Source organism: Lissotriton vulgaris, chromosome 12 (assembly GCF_964263255.1).
Source record: "Lissotriton vulgaris chromosome 12, aLisVul1.2, whole genome shotgun sequence".
NCBI classification, from domain to species: Eukaryota; Metazoa; Chordata; class Amphibia; order Caudata; family Salamandridae; genus Lissotriton; species Lissotriton vulgaris.
The window spans coordinates 703,603,589-703,623,445 of NC_141700.1; the positions used below are offsets into that span (position 1 = coordinate 703,603,589).

At 46.3% G+C, this 19,857-nt stretch overlaps 2 protein-coding genes across 3 annotated transcripts in view; one reads left to right on the forward strand and one right to left on the reverse strand.

Moving 5' to 3' along the window:
- AP1S1 (adaptor related protein complex 1 subunit sigma 1) overlaps positions 1-19,857 on the forward strand; it is a 76,568-nt gene that overhangs the window by 1,060 nt on the left and 55,651 nt on the right. The window contains exon 1 of one of the 2 annotated variants that reach the window (XM_086945941.1): positions 336-1,462. The exons of the other annotated variant lie outside the window; for it this stretch is intronic. Coding sequence (XP_086802067.1) covers positions 1,460-1,462 — 3 coding nt within the window. The 5' untranslated portion in view covers positions 336-1,459. Of the gene's footprint in view, positions 1-335; positions 1,463-19,857 lie in introns of those variants that run through there. 2 annotated transcript variants of the gene reach the window in all.
- Positions 15,299-16,343, reverse strand: LOC147678045 (histidine N-acetyltransferase-like). Its single transcript, XM_086946533.1, has one exon. It carries the CDS (start codon positions 16,341-16,343, stop codon positions 15,804-15,806), a length of 540 nt encoding a protein of 179 aa, XP_086802659.1. The 3' UTR covers positions 15,299-15,803.

Sequence of the window (19,857 nt, forward strand, 5' to 3'; positions counted from 1 at the left end):
CAAGAGGGAACTGGTAGTCACTCAGAGGAGTAGGGTGGTCACTCTGAGAGAAAGGTTGGTCACTGACAGGGAAAGGCTAATTGACAAAGGAAGGATGGTATCTGGGACAGATGGAGTCGGTGTAGAGAGAGAACAGTGGTTGGGCGTACGAGAGAGCGCAGTTAGTGAGAGGGAATGGGCTGTCAACGAGAGAGAGAGGGAGGTCAGCGAGAAAGAACATTGGCTCAACGAGAGGGAGTGGTTTGTTTGTGGTGGAGAGTGCAGAGTCACTGACATAGAAATGAGAATAGCTGGCAGTATTGGGGGTCATTGACAGGGGTCAAAAGGGGGGCGGGAGGGTAAATGCCTTATGAATTGAACTTTTTGATTGTAGCTGCAGCTACGGACAAAGCATTCGGTTCATAGTGCAACTGTACAGTCTGGTTTTGCCTTATATGAGTAGCTATAAGCTGAGTCTTCAGCTCGTAAGCTCAGCTAAGAGATATATTGTTTATATCTTGTGATCACTGCTATAACTGCGCCTTTAGCTTGTACGTGCAGTTATGAGCTGGGCCATCAGCTTGTAAATAGGCAGCTCTGAAAAAAGCCTTTCACTTGTTAGATCAGCTCTGAGCAGAGCCTTCATACCTTGAGCTTTATAGTGTTGCTCAAAGCTGTGCTTTCTGGGTTGAGATGTAGCTACACCAAGTTTCTAGCTCGAAGATAATGCAGAGCTTCCCCCATGGAAGGTGCAGGTGAAAGCAAATCACTGGCCTAGGACTTGCAGGTAAGAGCCGCTCCTTCGTTTTGAAGGTGCAGCTCAGAGTTGAGCGTTCGGAATTTATATAGCCAACTACCGAACCTCACTGCTGCACTCACTCCTACTACAAATTGTCAGACGTTGATTTTCGTTAAATGTGTGCTCTTCAATTTCTGCATTCTATCTGTAATATATTTTACACAATCACTTGTCCTGCCACTCTATGTTCTTATGTGGCAATCAAATTGCTCCTCATCCTGTATTGTCACTGGCCTAGCACTGCCTCTGTTGCATACCCTTTGCTTTTTGCATGTTCACATTTTCCTCCCACACAACACATGTTGCTTTTTCACAATTAGTGTTTCTCTTGCTGTCCCTTCTACAGACTCCTTTCTCTTCCATTTACTCCTGACATCCCACAAAGTCACGAGTCCCTGCTACGTTCAGGCCCTTGTTAGACTCCCCGTTCGTATTGTTTTCCTAAAATTATCCTGCTGCTTGTGAGCTGATCGATGTGGTTTGTAGCCATGCTCCTTTCCAAGATGGCCGCCGTCCTCAGTAAGAAGTCTCAGCTGTTTCGCTGACTCGTTTCCGTCGCTAGTGAGCGTGCGCGGCGCACCTTTGGTTCCTGATGCGGAGGGTCCGTCCGCTTCACGCCTGCGCAGTCCATCTCGATCTCCAAGCGTTCCTGGATCCGGAAACACGAGCGGCCGCTGAACCATGGTAAGGGGGTACCGTATGTACTGCGCGTTGACGTCATCCTAAAACTCTGGGGGAGAGCTTGCCTATCGACATTTTTACCTGTGTCCTTTCTTGTTTCCACCAGTTGTCTTTACATTTCCTTCCCCAGGTGCGTTTACCCGTTTTCTTTCAGAGCTGCATACCCGTTCGCCCTCCAGGTGCGAAACTGCTGCCAGTGTTACCTTCCAGCTCCCGAGGCTGGGACACTTGTCCTCCCTATACGTAGTTCGACACAGCTGACATGGAAGTGTCCTGGAATTAAGATGATGATGTCCGTTTGCATCTTTCATGGGAATATATCTGCCTGTGAATGATTCGGATTATTACTTTGTAGATTAAGTTATGGGGACAGTAGTTGGTCCCTTTAAATGGGATCTTATTGTGAGCTATGCAAAACGTGTTTACCTGTTACTGTATCATGCCTGTTTTACTTAATGTCGCCTGTTTTTACCCCAGGTATGTTAACCCGGTCCCTTCGCATTTCCCTTAATGTCATTAACTGCCTCTGTCAGATATGGTTACTCATATTTTACCAGTGACGCCATCCAAATGTACTATCCTGTGCCCTTATGAAGTATTGACCTGTGTTGAACCCCAACTCCCAAGAATGGTGACCCATATTTCCTAGAACACTTGTGTGGTGATTTGCGGACAGCTGCCCTTGTTATCCGATTACCTACTCCCCTGCTGGTTTGGTGCGTGGCACTCCCACAGTGGCTCACTTTCCCAGCTCATTGCTTTCACCTCTTCCTAATGGTGACTTCTTGGTTCCCAGTACCCTCCCTAGTTTTCTGATATTTGGCTACCAACCTTTGGTAGCTGCCTGCACTTGTTATCCTAACCAACTTTGTCGTGTGCTCGATTGCAAACGTTTACTGGGAGCAGAGATACGGACAAAGGTACAGACAATGACAGGCGCACACTAGGCATTGGCAATCCTACGGTTTAGTGCAAAAAGGAGCATTTTAGCCACCGGGCTTGTCTGGCATACAGGTGTAATGAATTAGTGAGTGAAACTGTACCATAGATAACCCATTTCAGTTGAACATCAATATTTATTTAGGTTTTATATCCTAGTTTGACAGTGTATTTCACTTCTAATTTCTTTCACAGTGATTAAATCATGCCCATGAATTATTTATTTTCTAGAATGCAGGCCATACACTTTCTGGGAAAAACAGATTTAAACTAACCCTGGGCAAAGCCCTACACTATGTTTGCTCTACTTCGCAAACATTTTTTGCTTGCTCACAGTCCTCAACGTCAAGTTGGTGACTGCGAGCAAGCAAAATGACATCCCGGCGAGACTTTTTCCTCGTTCGTGATCAGCAACACCAAGTTGCCGATCGCGAGCGTGAAAAATATACCTCCCGTCGAGATTCCCAACGCGGGGAGGTCAGGTTTCTCATTGTGAGTGGTCGCGTATGCTCCAGACAGCTCGTGATGAGAAACTACCAGTCTGCGTTTAAACCAGTGCAAAGCCTAGAAAGTAGTGTGTAGTACTCCTTTCTTTACGAATAGTCTCATTTAAACTAGTAAAAAAAAAATCATTAAATACACATGTAACTTTATAGGGTTTTGGTGACACAATCCAGTCTTGTTTAGAGTTGACCAGAACCTTACATTGACGTTTTTAGGTCTCGCCTGTCGATGCGCATGCGCATCGAGCAAGGCGAGAGTATTGCGAGTTATCCACACTTTATCTGCACTGCAAGGAATCGTGGCGATTCCTTGCAGTGCCCGTGACTTTTAAGGTCAATGCGCATGCGCATTAAGCTTATGCGCATGCGCATTGACCTTAAAAGTCACGGGCGCGTGCATGTCCCCTCTCCGCCCCCTCCCCCGTTCCGCCCCCTCCCCTGTTCCGCCCCCTCCCCTTCCCGCCGTGTCGCATTTCTCCTCCCCCCTCCCCTCTCTTCCCTCCGGCTTGTTTGTTGATTTGACCCGCTCCGCCCCCTCCCCTTCCCGCCGTGTCGCATTTCTCCTCCCCCCTCCCCTCTCTTCCCTCCGGCTTGTTGGAGCTGTGTACACACTCATTTCCTTCTGTCCACGTTTGATTCCATTTCGAAACAGCACATACATTTACACATACAAAGCATCTTATTTAAGCAGTCCCCTGGCACACATTTCCATATCTTCTGCTTGTGAGCAACGTTCTTGTTTGTTTATTTTACCCTTTTCCCATCTCTACCCGGTCGGAATCTCTTCCTCCTCTTCTCTCCTTCTGGAAGGGCCTCTCTCCGATGCCTTTCTCTTCTCTCTGTCTCGCCTCTTACCTACCCCGCTCGTCTCTACCGTTCTCGCCTGTGTCTCACACTCTCTCTCTCACACACACACACACGCACACACACACAGACTCTCCCTCTCTCTCGCTGCCTGTTTGCATGAACAATCCTTATTCCCCGAGCATGCTCCGTCTATTTATAGCGGGCTCCTCCCCCGGTTCTATTTCAGTCTTGCTGGGCCTTGCAGGCTGGTTGTTTGGCAGTAGCAGGGAGAGCCCTGGATGCCGGCCTCTACGTGCTTGTCTGGCGGTGAAGCCCCTGTTCGGTGGGGGCCCTCGCAGTGCCGCCTAAGGATGGCTCTTTGATATCCCCCCCCCCCCTCCCGCCCCGCCATCATGCCACACACACATCCCAGGCCTTCGCCAGTGGGAGGGACGATGCCCATCTAGATCCACCCACGGTGTCGCAGGATCTTGCCGTGGCAGTGACTTAGTGTCTGTCTGCACACAGCTGGACTACGCACCAGGGCAGCGCAGTCATGTCCCACCTTGTCTCTATCTCTTACTCGTGCTTCATGTGTCTTCCCCTCTTTTCTGTGTCTCCTACCTTTTCCTTTCCATTGTCTTTCTCTGTTTGCCGCCTTCTTAGCCTCTTTCTCGTCATTGTTCTCTTTGTCCTTTATTCCTGTTCTCTGTGTCGTGGTGCGTGCAGACGTGATCCCCGAGTGGATAGGAAGGTAAGACGAAACACACCCCCTGACTGATACAACGTGCAGGCATTGCGTGAAATACACTGACATCCTGATGTTTCGTTCTAACTTTGTATTGTGGCCTGCAAGACGCGCTCGTGTGGGATCCTTTGCTGTGACTACACTGAAGCGCGTGTCCTTTTCATCTCTCATCCTCCTATGCTCACCTCACATGCCCCCCTCTGCTGCCCTCTGTGGTTCACTCTTGTGTCCTTCTCCCCATGCTTACTGTTCTGTCATGAGCTTTTCTCCCCTACACCGTGCTGCTATCACTCCTCACACTCTGCCTTCTTCCTTTCATCATGTGCTTCTCTTGCCGCCCCTGTGTTGCCCCCCACCCCTGTGTTAGTCTACCTTGTGCACTGATTTCATCACCAGCTCTCCCCTCTCGGCCCCCTCCCCTGCCCGCCGTGTCGCAATTCTCCTCCCCCTCCCCGCTGCTTGGGCCTCCACCTCGGTTGGGAGCTTGACATCCCCCACTCCCAGCACGTCGTGCTTGTACTTGCTCACAAACTGCTCCATTTGCTTCACCTCGCCGGGGGACAACTCGTGGCATTTCGAGGGGTCCTAGTCGTGAGCTGGCAGCTGCTTCGCCAACTGTTTCTTCCTGTACTGCACGCCACCCGAGCAGGCCACCGGCAAGAGGGTGAAGGTGGAAAGTGCTCACAAGCCAGCGATGTTAAATGAATTACGTCAATTGTATTACATTACTGCAGTATAGTGCTTTCCAATCCTTTGAACGGCCAAAGTGTGTAATAAGCCAGCAGACTGCAACAAAGTGTGTTCTAGTACAAAATAACAAACAGCCACTGAAATTCAAGAGGTCTACGACTTGAGCGTGTTTCTATTAACGGAAATACAGAAATGTCATTCCCACACTCCAAATGCAGAAAGAGTACAGCAGAGTGACCTAACCGCACCTCAACATTAAAAACACAAATTCATTCATTCTCGCTCTCTCTCTCTCTCATATATTCACTCTCATTCTCTCTCTCCCTCCCTCTCTCCTTAAAGCTCTAGCCCGACCTAATACTTCGGGGACAACACTGTTATCCTGGGCTATCAGTTTAACTCCAGAAGGTTAAATTTGCTCGGTAGACCTGCAAAAAAACTGTGTGCTTACAAACAGGACACATCTCAGTATTTAGAAGGCTGCTGATTTTATTTTAAGCCAGCATTTAAGGTGTATTCAGAGCATGGGGAAAAATTCAAAGCCAAATCCACGCAACGCCACTCACTCACCCACGCAACGCCACTCACCCACGCAACGCCACTCACCCACGCAACGCCACTCACCCACGCAACGCCACTCATCCACGCAACGCCACTCACCCACGCAACGCCACTCACCCACGCAACGCCACTCACCCACGCAACGCCACTCACCCACGCAACCCCACTCATCCACGCAACCCCACTCATCCACGCAACCCCACTCATCCACGCAACCCCACTCATCCACGCAACGCCACTCATCCACGCAACGCCACTCATCCACGCAACCCCACTCATCCACGCAACGCCACTCATCCACGCAACGCCACTCATCCACGCAAGCCGCCACTCACCCACGCAAGCCGCCACTCACCCACGCAAGCCGCCACTCACTCACCCACGCAAGCCGCCACTCACTCACCCACGCAAGCCGCCACTCACTCACCCACGCAAGCCGCCACTCACCCACGCAAGCCGCCACTCACCCACACTGTGCAGTGCACAATAGGTCTCAACACCTCACCATCACTAACACTCAACACCTCACCCTCACTAACTCTCAATACCACAATCACCCTTCCCCTCACTCACCCTCAATACCTCGCCCACACTAACACTAAAACACTCAATCGCCCTCACTCTTACTCTCACTCACACTCTACACCTCAGCCTCACGCTCAATAACGCACCCTCAACACCTCACCCTAACACCCTCAACACATCACCCCCTCAACATCACTCGCCATCACCCTTAAACACTCACCCTCAACACCTCACACCCTCACCCTCAAATCCTCACCCTCAACACCTCAACTTCACTCACTCAACACCTCACCCTCACTCACTCACCCTCAACACCTCACCCTCACTCACTCACACTCAATCACCCTCAACACCTCACCCTCAACACCTCACCCTCAACACCTCACCCTCAACACCTCACCCTCAACACCTCACCCTCAACACCTCACCCTCAACACCTCACCCTCAACACCTCACCCTCAACACCTCATCCACCCTCACCCTCAGTTACCCTAAACATCAATCACCCTCAACTCCTCACTCACCCTCAGCACCTCACTCACCCTCAACACCTGACTCACCCTCAACACCTGACTCACCCTCACTCACCCTCACTCACCCTCACTCACCCTCAACCCCTCACTCACACTCACTCATCCTCACTCATCCTCAACACCTCACCCTCATCCACCCTCAACACCTCACCCTAACTCACAATAACACTCTCTCACCCTCACTCTCACTCACTCTCACTCAAACTCACCCTCAACACCTCACTCACCCTCAACACCTCACTCACACTCAACTTCTCACTCACCCCCACCCTCACTCACCCTCAACACCTCACCCTCACACAGTGCAATAGGTCTCGCAGGATTTTTAGTTAAAGCTTTTACATTTGCTTTTTGCTTTTTTGATTTGTAAATCTTTTGCATTGCCTACAAAAAAATAAAATGCTAAAGATTTACAACAAAAAATATATAAACAATTCTAAAAGCACTAACTCTAATGCTGCGAGACCTATTGCATTTCTAATGCTTGTTGTACATAGTTGCACTTTATTAATCTGGTCTGTAAGAAAACACAGGTTCTTGTGTTGAATTCAAGTAAAATTACACTTTTCTTAAGGAATTTTAAATCAATTTTTGCTTATAACTTTTGAAATCATTAGCTAATGTTCACCGCATTTCAGGTATTGTCCCTCAAAATGTTTTCAAAAGTTTTGTATCACATTGATCAGTTGTTTTGGCACCATTCTTACTGTAGGCCCCCTTAAAGCCCACATTTCTCAACCCCTCCCTTTCGTCTCATTGGTACCGGTTTATTAACCAAATAGAGCAATAAGCTACTGAAAGATGACCAATCAACCTTTGCATAGGGCCATCCTCTGTGAGGGAATACTTCGCCATGTTTTTAGTAACTTTTGATGTGTTTGAGGTAAAATAGATCTTTTTGTTAAAATCTGCTGATTATACAGTTTATAATAGAATGTGTGGCAAATCCATAATTGTGTGGAAAACACAGCTCCAGCAGAATCACATAATTCCAATGGCCCTAGCTTTGTAAAGTTTTTGGCCAGACCGTGTGGCAAACACTGGAGGTGTCATTCCCTTGCAGTTTACCTGTGCCCATATTGTATGAGCATGTTAAGGGCGTCTTTGAGAACGCTTTTAATTTTATGTGCGTACATTTATATCTGTGCAGCTGCGAACAGGTTGGTTTTCTCTTGAAAAGCACTTTTCTAAGTAAAAGCCAAAGTTCCATGTTAAGACTCCTCCTTTTCTTTTTCCATTTCGTTAATTCAGGGATGGTTCTGCTGTGGTTTGTTTCTATTTAAACTGTTTACCCGATGTGTTCCAGTACATTTGAGACTGGTCTACTATTATGCCTCCGCACCAGACTGCTTTAGCTATCTGTAGAAGGAGTTGTCTCTGTGCAAACCTACCGTTTTGGTCGCCCCACCCCCATGATTGGATGGCTTTGTCACCTGACTCAGTTGTTCAATGACATTCCTCCCTAATTTTGTGTTTCTCATGTCCAGGAGCACTTCTGACTGTGTGAGTTGTAGCATGTCACTTCAAAATATGTTTTTTTTTTTATGTACAATTTACTACTCCATGGGAGTTGTTTCTTTGCTCTCCTCTAGTGCCGATGTTTGCTCCCCTGCCCTCCGCATACGTTGTTTTTGCTTTCGTGCTCTGATCCCTATTTTCGATTTTTCACTATTTATTATTCTACAATAGCTCACTAGCTGTAAAGGCCTGCCACAAAGTTTGTTTCCTTTTTTTGTGCTAAGGCACACTTTATCTTTCACTTGAAATTTTTTTAATCTACCATTCTAGCATGGCTGCCTGTGCATCAAGATTGCATTGGCGGCCAACTTGAAATGGGTATTATTTTTGGCCATAGAACCCTGTATGATTTACTCATGCTAACCAGTAATAAAGTGCTTACGGGGAGTGTTGAGCATGTTAAAAGTGGTACACAACTGATTGGGATACTTAACTTGACTAGAAGTCCCTAGCTTATGATATGGAATGAGCCCAGGGCCTGTATTTTGAATGTCGTTCGTGGGCTGCAGCAAACATTGTGCCGCCCTCTGCAGTGACACAGCAAACCGGTCTCCATGCCTGTCATTCTAGCCTGGCTGTACAGTTTTAAACTGCCAATCTGGCATGTCAAAATAAATCCACTTTGAAAGGTAAAAATCTTACTTTTAAATATTAAGTTGTCCGCATGGTAATTAATAGCAGAACAAGCTATTTTCACTGTGGCAAGGCTGGCTGCTCCATGGGAAATTACCGGGTTAGGTTATTATATCTAATAATGCTTATTTCAGCTTGGAAACAGCTTGAATAATGATTCAAGGACCTTTTTAATAGCGATTCAAAATCCAATTTATGGTAAAATCACATTTTGTATAATTATTAACAAAAGGGTACTTTTACGAACTTACCTTTTCCCTACCTGAAGTCACTGGAAGCTAAGCTGCATTTTTCTTTCCCACCTTTGCCAGCCAGTAATTGGCATTTGAATAGGTGTAAACTCACTCCCAGTAGATGGACAACAGGACTTGGGTTTGGGAAGGAAGATCAATCAATATCTTTTTTTGATCACTTTTAGAGCTGATTATAAAAGCCGCAAAAAACATATAAAAATCCATAAGTAAAAAAACTCTAACAAAATCCATGGAAGGAATTACAATAAAGGCTAAAAATAAGCATTAAACATTAGTGAATTATACAAAGAAAGTGAATTTTTCAGAAAAAAGCAATCAGGAGAACCTAGTTGCAACAAATATAACAGTGCCTCTCTATACTTGTTAAAAGTGTACTTCCTTAAAATAGGCAAAACCAAAGAGGATGATGGACATTGCAAGTACTCGCCCCAAGTCAACTGATCTGGGTATAATCCATCATCATTCTTTAGCTCACTCCGGCAGTCCAAGTTTAGACATGTCCATATACAAATCAGTCTGACCCTGTGCCTCATGAGAACAGTCCTGGCCGAACTGCACTGGGGTGAATGTATGACATTGTTCAGCATTCTGTCCATCAATTGTTGTTTTTGCATTTGTCCTTAAAATAGGCCGCAAATAACACTTAAAACAGTGATACTCAAAGTAAGGCCCGGGCGCCGCATGTGGTCCTCCTGACCTTTGCATGCGGCTGTCTGGCAGCATCAGCCCTGGGCAGCTGTTTACTCGACTCAGCACTAACGTGGAAAAAAAATGTTAAATATACAGCAAGCACTTATTTAAATGTTAATTGCAGTTATGGAAAGGAAGTAACTAGGCCCATAACTTTAGGAACACATTTATTTTAAAGAGAGCCACTAGCTATACATGCTTTGCTTCCCCTACATCCTCTTTACAACCCGCTGACATCAGTGTGGCCCTCCGTTACACCATAGACCAAACTGTGCGCCCCCGTGAAAATGTTTGTGAGTACCCATGACTTAAAGGAAGATAAAATCTACAAAAATGACAACTTGGAGAAAGATAAAATCCACAAAAAAATGACAATATGTAACAAGGTTTGTGGTGACATCTCATTACACGAGCATGTGCAAATATCAAAAGCAGCAAAGTTTCCTGGTGGGTAACAAAGTAGCCACCTAATTGAGCCTAGCCAACAGGACAACAGTGAAAGTTCCCAAGTACCCGAAACCATACGTAAGTAGGCTGGCTCCCCCAGCGTGGTTTGTATGAAACAATATTCCCTGACTGAGGGTTTGAATAATTCTCTACCCTCTCTCTGGGCCCTTCTGTTTGAGAGAAAACACTCCTTCACCCACCTACTGTCCTTTTTAGGTCTCGCCTGTCGATGCGCATGCGCATCGAGCTTGCGAGACTATGGGGGCTTAAACAGTCTTTAACCAACTTGCAAGGAATCGTGGCGATTCCTTGCAGTGCCTGTGAAACTTAAGCTCCATGCGCATTGAGCTTAAAAGCGCGTGCACATGCCCCCAGCCTTGCATGTATTTTCCCTCAGGCGCACTCCTCCCACACCCCCGCTCCGCCCCCTCCCCTGCCTGCCGTGTCGCATTTCTTAAGTTCCCTCAGCCGCACTCCAGGCCCCTGCTGCTTTCACACCCTCTCTCGCTCCGCCACCTCCCCTGCCCGCCGTGTCGTATTTCTCCTCCCCCCTCCCCTTCTCTCCGTCTTTTTTTTTTTTTACCCGCCTCCTCCCCTGCCCGCCGTGCCGCATTTCTCCTCCCCCCCTCCCCTTCTCTCTCTTCCCTTTTAAACTTGTTTGATGAAGTTGGCAGGTCTTCTTTTACACTTCTTGCACTTCTGCACGGTCAGCTCAGCTCTGCTCTTTTAGTAGCCACAGTCCACGACAGTTCATGCTCACCTCAAGTGGGCTGCTCCTCCTATCGGCTACCACCCGTCCACTTGCTCGCCTGCCTGCCTCCCGGCAACAGCTCTAGCGCCTCTGCTTTGACTCTGTTTTGGGATCAGGGATCACACCAAGAGCTAACGGATTGGGCTTCTTAGGCGCTTTCTTTGCCGTTCTCGGCGGTCCTCTTGATGAGGCACAGCGCGGATCAACTAATCTCAAGGAGCAGGTCGCTTGCCTATCCGTTGCTTCTACCTCCAATCCCAGCGTACTCGCAATATGTCACTTTTACAATTCGACAAGAATGTTTCTTGATTACATGAAAAACAAAGGAGGCACGATTGGAGACGGTTTTCAAAATAAAATGTACCCAAACAAAATGTGTACCTTGAAAAAAAGAAGTAAGAAAATTACAGGATGTTTTCTCGTAATTATTGCGAAAGGGTGCATTCACAATGCTTTTAATATGCTTCCCTTTAGGCCTAACACCATCTCCACTGATAGTATGACCTAGGTACTCAACTTCCTTCGCCTTGATGTTACATTTATCTAACCTGAGAGTGAGACCCTTTTTGGCTAACGCAGCAATAACACAGTATAAATTGCGATCATGATCCTCATCACATTTCCCATATACCAAGATGTCATCTTGGAAAGCGACAGCCCCATCCAAACCGTCTAAGGTATCCTTCATTACTCTCTGAAATACAGAGGCTGCACTCGCAAGACCAAAAGGCATGCAGCAATACCTGTAAAGACCCTCAGGAGTAATGGAAGCAGTCATATTTTTAGATTCTTCCGACAGTTCCACTTGGTGGTACGCACTAGTTAAGTCAATGCACGAAAAAACTTTCGCGTCCGCTAAAGTGGAAACCATCTCATGTAAATTAGGTAAAGGATGGGCATCCACTCAAATAGAGCGATTCACACTGCGTAAATCGACACACAATCTGAGCTCACCAGAAGGTTTGACCGAAATCACAATCAAGAGAAACCCACGGTGAGGATTCAATATGTTCTATTATTCCATCATTACATAGATTTTTCAACAAATCCTTTAATTTACCACGAAAAGAAATTGGGACATTTCTTACTCTGTCGTATGTGAACAGAATTCTCGTGTAGCTCGATAGTGTGCTCAAACCCAAGATACTTCCCCAATTTCCCACTAAATACTTCAGGAAATTCTCCTCTTAGCTTCTCAACCAAAACAACACTATTTTGCGTAGATGGTTCAACAGCAAATACAGGCAGATTTGCCCTAGGGTCAAGCTTAACTCCTGAATCAAATTGTTGTGGCCATCCAAGTAGTGACTTCTCACTTTTTTTCACATAAACTTTGCTTGATGCATGGTTTTTGCTAAACTCCAACTCAGCTGAGAAATATCCCACTAAATCAATGTTATGGCCCGTATACCCACCAGGAGATACATCCGGTGATATTAAACACCTCCGAGGCCAATTGTCCTCAAAGATCTTGCAGGAAATAATAGTCTTCGGGGTCCGGTCGTGAGGCTAAGCTAGGTGCTGATGCGGGTAGTGAACGCTGAGGGCGATGTGCCAGGGACGCTCCTACCCCCCTCCCGAGACCCATGGTGCATTTAGCGCCACATTTTAAAGTGCAGATACATCCTAAATCAGGATTTTTAGGGATGTGACAATTGTCCTCCCTTCCTTTTTGCACTTTTTCACAATTTTTTCTTTTTTCACTTTCACGTCCTCAGGTTAGGGTGGATGATTAGAGAATCCACACCGCCGGGGTTACACTAGTCCTGACGAATGCCGTGGTAAATTTAAACCATCTGAAGGCTGAAACATGTTGACTGACTGTAGTATTCAGAATTAAACCAATCCATTACCTTTGGCTTTAAATTCAGACACATAAGACCAATTTTAACTGTGCTATAGGGATCTACCAATAAAGTATTTTTTGAGATACCCTTTAGACACTTTTACTTTATCTTTTTCACTGCACGCCTTATCACACAACCTGCTCCGCAGTCTCCTGGCGTCGTAGCACACCGAGGAGGTACTCGGCCTCCGAGGTGGGGCTCTATGATGAAGCATGACACTGACTAGGTCTGTGTGTGAGGGCCTTCCTATCCTCCCAAATTGGGTTGGCTATTGTTTTCTTTACATGGCTCCGTCTCTGTGGCTTCTGAGACACACGTAACCTCTCTTCTATTGTTGTATAGGAAATAATAGAAAACCAAGCACAGGAATCAACAAAGAAGTCTAACTCGATACCATCTACTTTGACGATACAAGATGGGAATTTGGAAACACCATCAACACAACATACATTAATAACATTGTTGATGTCTTTCTCGTCATTACCCATACTGAAATCATCGTCACTTGAATTATGCATGTAATTAACTTTCTTCGGTGGTGATTTACAGAATTTAGTAAAATGCCCTTTTCTATTACATTTAGCACAAACGTTATCAATGCCAGGACAATTCTTGTAATTGGCTAAGTGTGAATTTCTACTGCATCTAAAACACAACAGTGTATGACTCCGTTTTTCACCATACTGATTCGTACTTTTATGATTAGTATAATTTTTGTTAGAGGTGTAACTCCTTTGACTGGAAGTCAATCTTGGCTTATTCTGTGCTTTCAGTTCCTTATTTACATTAAAACATCACTATTGTCCTTACCCCTAATCTCTTTAACAAACTTTTCTGAATGCTCAATTGACTTAGCAAGATCAATCGCGGCATTCAAGGATAAGTCAGGAGTAGACCATAGTTTCTCTTGAATTTATTTACTATTCGTACGCATCAAGATCTGGTCTCTTAACACCTGGTCATAAGAGATATGTTCAAATGCGCAAGAAGCTGCGAGTGATCTTAGAGAAGATACATAATCTTCAATAGATTCCTCATCACGCTGTTTGCGAGAATAGAAAATAAACCTTTCTATCACAACATTTTTCTTTTTTCCAAAACGAATGTTAAGTTGGGTAGATGCATACTGATACACATTAATTCTACCCGGGTTAATTAAAGCAGGAAGTTTTAAATTCTTTAAGTCCAAAACCACCCAAACAGTGTTTAAAAAATGAAAGCTTCCTCTCTGCTTCACAATCCTCGCCTTCCATGACTTCTACATATGCTAAAAACATGGGTTCCCAAACTTCCCAAGACATGGGAGGTTCACCTGAAACTGTCAAGAATGAAGGAGGTGGTAATATACCAGACATTTTACCAAGAAAGAAAAAAGAAAAAAAAATAGTAATATAAAAAAATAACTTAACTCATTGACTGTGTGTAAATTCGAATCACCAGTATTATAGTTGCAAATGTGGCAAAAAACAATGCTAAAACCCCTTTCATGTTACCATAGAACGAGCATAACAGTAACTTAACATGTAAACAATTGACGCGTTACCAAGGAAACCATGAACAAAAAAACAAAAAAACGACGTGCTGAACGTGATGATGTGGGACCACAATTCATCGCCTTCCCACAATCCTTAGCGTGTCAATCCAGGACACAGAGAAGACTCAGCTAAGCAACTACGTGAATGTTCGTAAAGAAGAATCTCAAAGAATCAGTTGATCCGTGTCTGCCATGCTCCAAAATGTAAGTTCAATTATACACAACAGCATTCAGAGGATGTTGTGAAGAAAAAAAAACCAAACAAACAAATCAATCCTTAGATTCACGAAATCAGCCGCAGGTGCTATCAAATGCACAACTATAAAGCGCAACTGTAGACTGCCACAGGAGCGATCAGAGCTCAAGTAAAATAAGTTGTAATCCCACTCCGGAAATAAAATACGATGTGCAGTAGAACAACATGGTTGAACTAAAGGAAAGCAATACGCCACCGCTCGATTTACGCGGTCGCATAAATTCCCAACAGTGTAGCACCACCGCTCGATAACTGCAGTCGAGAGTAAAATTGAATAAATAGTCTCACGTGAATATACTCCTTATGCAGGATTCCTACCCCTCGTCGCCAGTGTAGGGAAGTCAAGATCCGTAAATAACACAATAACAAGGAATGTGTTTGTAGGAGAGAAGGTTTAATGCAGCTTCTCAAATCGGAGCCAAACAGTTAATGACAACATTCTCCCTGTGATCCAACTCCCCCATGCAAAACATAACCATTCTTAAAGAGAACACTATCTTCCACGAGCACAGTGTGCACGTGGAAGATAGATGCATAACAGTATATATGCAACACCCGGGCCAAAGCATCTGCCGAATTTGGAATTCGCATCTTTTCCTGCCGTCAGGAAGGCTGCTAAGATGAAGCACGGCAGCTGAAGCAAAACAAAACAAGCAGTGACAGGCACAAAAGCAACAATTTAAAAATAAATTTTCCCAAACCACAACATAAAGGGGCTAGGCAAAGACGGTGTAAGGACAAGGAGGAGAGGAAAAGAAATAGCAGCCGCATCAAAGAGGACATCCACTAATTAAGGGAAATTAATATATAGTTCAGTAGTGTTCCTGAGCTCCAAATGGAAGTGATTTATCAGGAGCACGAACCAATTAGGAGGCAGCAAAGAATAGCTATGCTGGAGTAAGCAGCAGGAAGGATTACACTCAGTATCGTGAACGCAGCAGGTCTTGCAGACAGCGCATGCGTGCTGCCTAGGCTTGACCTAAACATGAATGTGTTTACAAAACTTGCTTAAGTGTTTCTGGAAATGTCAAATGATAAAATATAGAATCATGGCTGACCATGTGAAAGTCAGGAGAGAACCGAGGGTAGAATGTAGCAGACTTGCATGGTTCAGGATTTTTAAGGGACTTCAGATATCCTTTTCCATCACTATCTGTTCCTTCCAAAATTCATATTTTTTGATGCCCTCACAGAACATATCTAATATTTGGAACAACTCTTTCTCCATGTAGAGACAGCAGCACAATACACTTCCGGAAGTTATCTCTGCACCCACCAGTAACTGGGCAAGGAGATGTATCTTTGCGCATCTCGGTTCCGTACCAAATAGATTGATGTCAAATCGGTAAGCGTTGTCCCCAAAGGGCACCTTGAATGGGTGGGAACCCAGGCTCAGGAAATTTGGCTCATCTGGGCTGTCGGCCATCCAGCTGACAACATTGGCTAGTAAATAGTCCACGTTGGATGTGATCAGGAGAACCGGCAGCCAGCCTTGGATTAGCATCTTCGCTGGCAGAAGCTTCTCTATCACCTTCTCGTTAGTGTAAATCCTCCTCACATCCTCGAGCTCCAAAGTCACAGGTGGTTGGAAGAGTTGTCCCTCCTCCAGTTTTGTGATGAAATGATAGACAGTAAAGTATAATTTTAATAACCATTTCTCTAAGAACATTCCCTCCGTCTTTTTTTTTTTTTTACCCGCTCCGCCCCCTCCCCTGCCCGCTGTGTCGCATTTCTCCTCCCCTTCTCTCTCTTCCCTTTTAAACTTGTTTGATGAAGTTGGCAGGTCTTCTTTTACACTTCTTGCACTTCTGCACGGTCAGCTCAGCTCTGCTCTTTTAGTAGCCACAGTCCACGACAGTTCATGCTCACCACAAGTGGGCTCCTCCTCCTATCGGCTACCACCCGCCCACATGCTCGCCTGCCTGCCTCCTGGCAACAGCTCTAGCGCCTCTGCTTTGACTCTGTTTTGAGACCGGGGATCACACCAAGAGTTAACGGATTGGGCTTCTTAGGCGCTTTCTTTGCCGTTCTCGGCGGTCCTCTTGACGAGGCACAGCGCGGATCAACTAATCTCAAGGAGCAGGTCGCTTGCCTATCCGTTGCTTCTACCTCCAATCCCAGCGTACTCGCAATATGTCGCTTTTGGTGCCCAAAGTCCTTAGTAGGAACTAAGGACCTACCCTTAGGCAAGACGTACAGTAAAAACAGTTCGCTTTACGTACAGTGGTTCCAATATAAACACGTCTACATGTTTACAAAATGTAACCATTGTGACCATTTACAATTCGACAAGAATGTTTTTGATTACATGAAAAACAAAGGATGCACGATTGGAGACGGTTTTCAAAATAAAATGTACCCAAACAAAATGTGTAGCTTGAAAAAAAGAAGTAAGAAAATTACAGGATGTTTTCTCATCATTATTGCGCAATTCTTAAAGTATAATTTTAATAACCATTTCTCTAAGGCATTAGTTAATAAAAACATGTTCAATACATGCCATTAATAAAAAAAAAATGAAAACTAAAATTCAGTGTTAAACTAATATTGGTCACATGCAGATATAGATATGGGCAATATTCTTAAAGATATAAGTACGAAAAAGATGCCTTCCCACTAGACGGAAGCCTGTATATTACATCTGAATCCACTGTGTGTAAATGGAAATATCACACTCGACATTTAATGTTTTTTTTTAAATATGTTCCAATAATTTATACACAGATAGGTCAGAGCACACTAAGTTAAAGAACATTGCTTGACATATTTGCCATGAGTTGTGCAAAAAATGTGACCCTAAACAAAGTGCAAAGCTAATCCATCAGGTAAGCCCATGAGCCCTTAAGTTAGTAATAGTGCATGATAATTCACAGATGCAAGAATTCCAATCCTCACCGTCACACACCCCAAAAATCTCACACACCCTCAATCACCCTCACACAACATCACCCTCACACACCATCACCCTCACACACCATCACAACCTCATACCCCCTCACTCACACATCACACGCCCTCAGCCCCAAACACCCTCACTCACCCTCACACACACTCACAATCACCCTCACCCTCACACACCCTCGCTCCCCTCTCACACCCGTCACAACGCTCTCACACTCACTACACTCCACACCCTCACCCACACTCACCCCCCTCAACCTCACAATCTCTCACCATCAACAGCCCTCACCCTCAGACACCCTTAACCTCAAAGCCTCACCCTAACACACCTTCAGTCACCCTCACACCCTCACCCACCCTAAATCTCACCCTCACACACTCACACACCCACAAACTCCCTCAATCACACTCTCACACCCTCACACTCACACACCGTCTCACACACACACGCTCACACCCCCACACTCACACCCCCACACTCACACTCACTCACACTCACTCACCGTCACACACGCTCTGCCTAACAACCCCTCTATCATCCTCACTCACCCTCACACCCCCTCACCGTCACACACCCTATGCCTCACACCCCCTCACTCACCCTCAGCCTCACACACACACCCCCTCAACATCACAGCCCATCACCCTCGCACACCCTGGCTCCCCTCACACCCCTCACAACACTCTCACACTCACTACACCTCACACACTCTCAGCCGCACACCCCCTCACTCACCCTCACACACACCACACCCCCTCACCCTCACACCCCCTCACACTCACACACCCTCACTCCCCTCACACCCTCACAACACTCTAACACTCACTACAACTCATACCCTCACCCACACACACACTCAGTCACCCTCAGCCTCGCAACTTCTCACCATCAACACCCCTCACCCTCACACACCCTTACCCACACCCCCTAACTCTCAGACTCACCCACTCACACACCCTCACATTCCTTAACTCACCCTCACACATCCTCACCCTGACACCGTCACATACCCACACACCCTCACTCACCCTCACACACCCTCACCATCACACACCGTCACACACACTCAACATCACACCCCCTCACTCAACCTCACCATCACACACACCCCCTCACCCTCACACCCCTCACCTTCACACCCCTCACCCCCCTCACCCTCACACCCCTCACCCCCCTCACCCTCACCCCCCTCACCCTCACCCCCCTCACCCTCACCCCCCTCACCCTCACACCCCTCACCCTCACACCCCTCACCCTCACACCACTGAAGCCACAGATGGGTGTGCGATGGGAGGACGCTCAGCTTGCAGGGCTGTGCTTCTTGCACTCTCCTGCTCTCTAGAGATGTGGCATAACAACAAAAGCTGCCATCAAAGTCACATAAGTACAAATCATGTTGCATTCCAAATGCTATAGGTGTCACATTCACAAAAGTTAAAACTATTGGCGTTGTGAATGACAAAGCTATCAATTTAGCTATTTCACAAATAAACACAAATACAAAAAAAAAACATTAACAAGACCAATAGCTCCTACTTTTCGAATGCGAGACCTATTGCATTTCCAATGCTTGTTAGGTCTTGCGCCTAGCGTTGCAGTGCGCAGCATTGCTCGCGCAGCGAGAGTCTTCATGTAGGGGCTTTTGAAAGCGTGTGGTTTTGTTATCATTGCAGGCTATTGGGCATTGTGTGTGTCTTTCTAACAAAGATAGCCAGGTTCTGAGCTGGGATGGTGCAGTGAGCTAAATAACGGTGTTGGATTAATCCCTGATCTCTTGACTGGGTGAGAGTATTCTGCTTAATTCAGAAACTCTGTCCCACACCCCCTAACTCTCAGACTCCCCCACTCACACACCCTCACATTCCTTAACTCACCCTCACACATCCTCACCCTGACACCGTCACATACCCACACACCCTCACTCACCCTCACACACCCTCACCATCACACACCGTCACACACACTCAACATCACACCCCCTCACTCAACCTCACCATCACACACACCCCCTCACCCTCACACCCCCTCACCCTCACACCCCCTCACCCCCCTCACCTTCACCCCCCCTCACCTTCACCCCCCCTACCCTCACACCCCTCACCCTCACACCCCTCACCCTCACACCCCTCACCCTCACACCCCTCACCCTCACACCCGTCACCCTCACACCCCTCACCCTCACACCACTGAAGCCACAGATGGGTGTGCGATGGGAGGACGCTCAGCTTGCAGGGCTGTGCTTCTTGCACTCTCCTGCTCTCTAGAGATGTGGCATAACAAC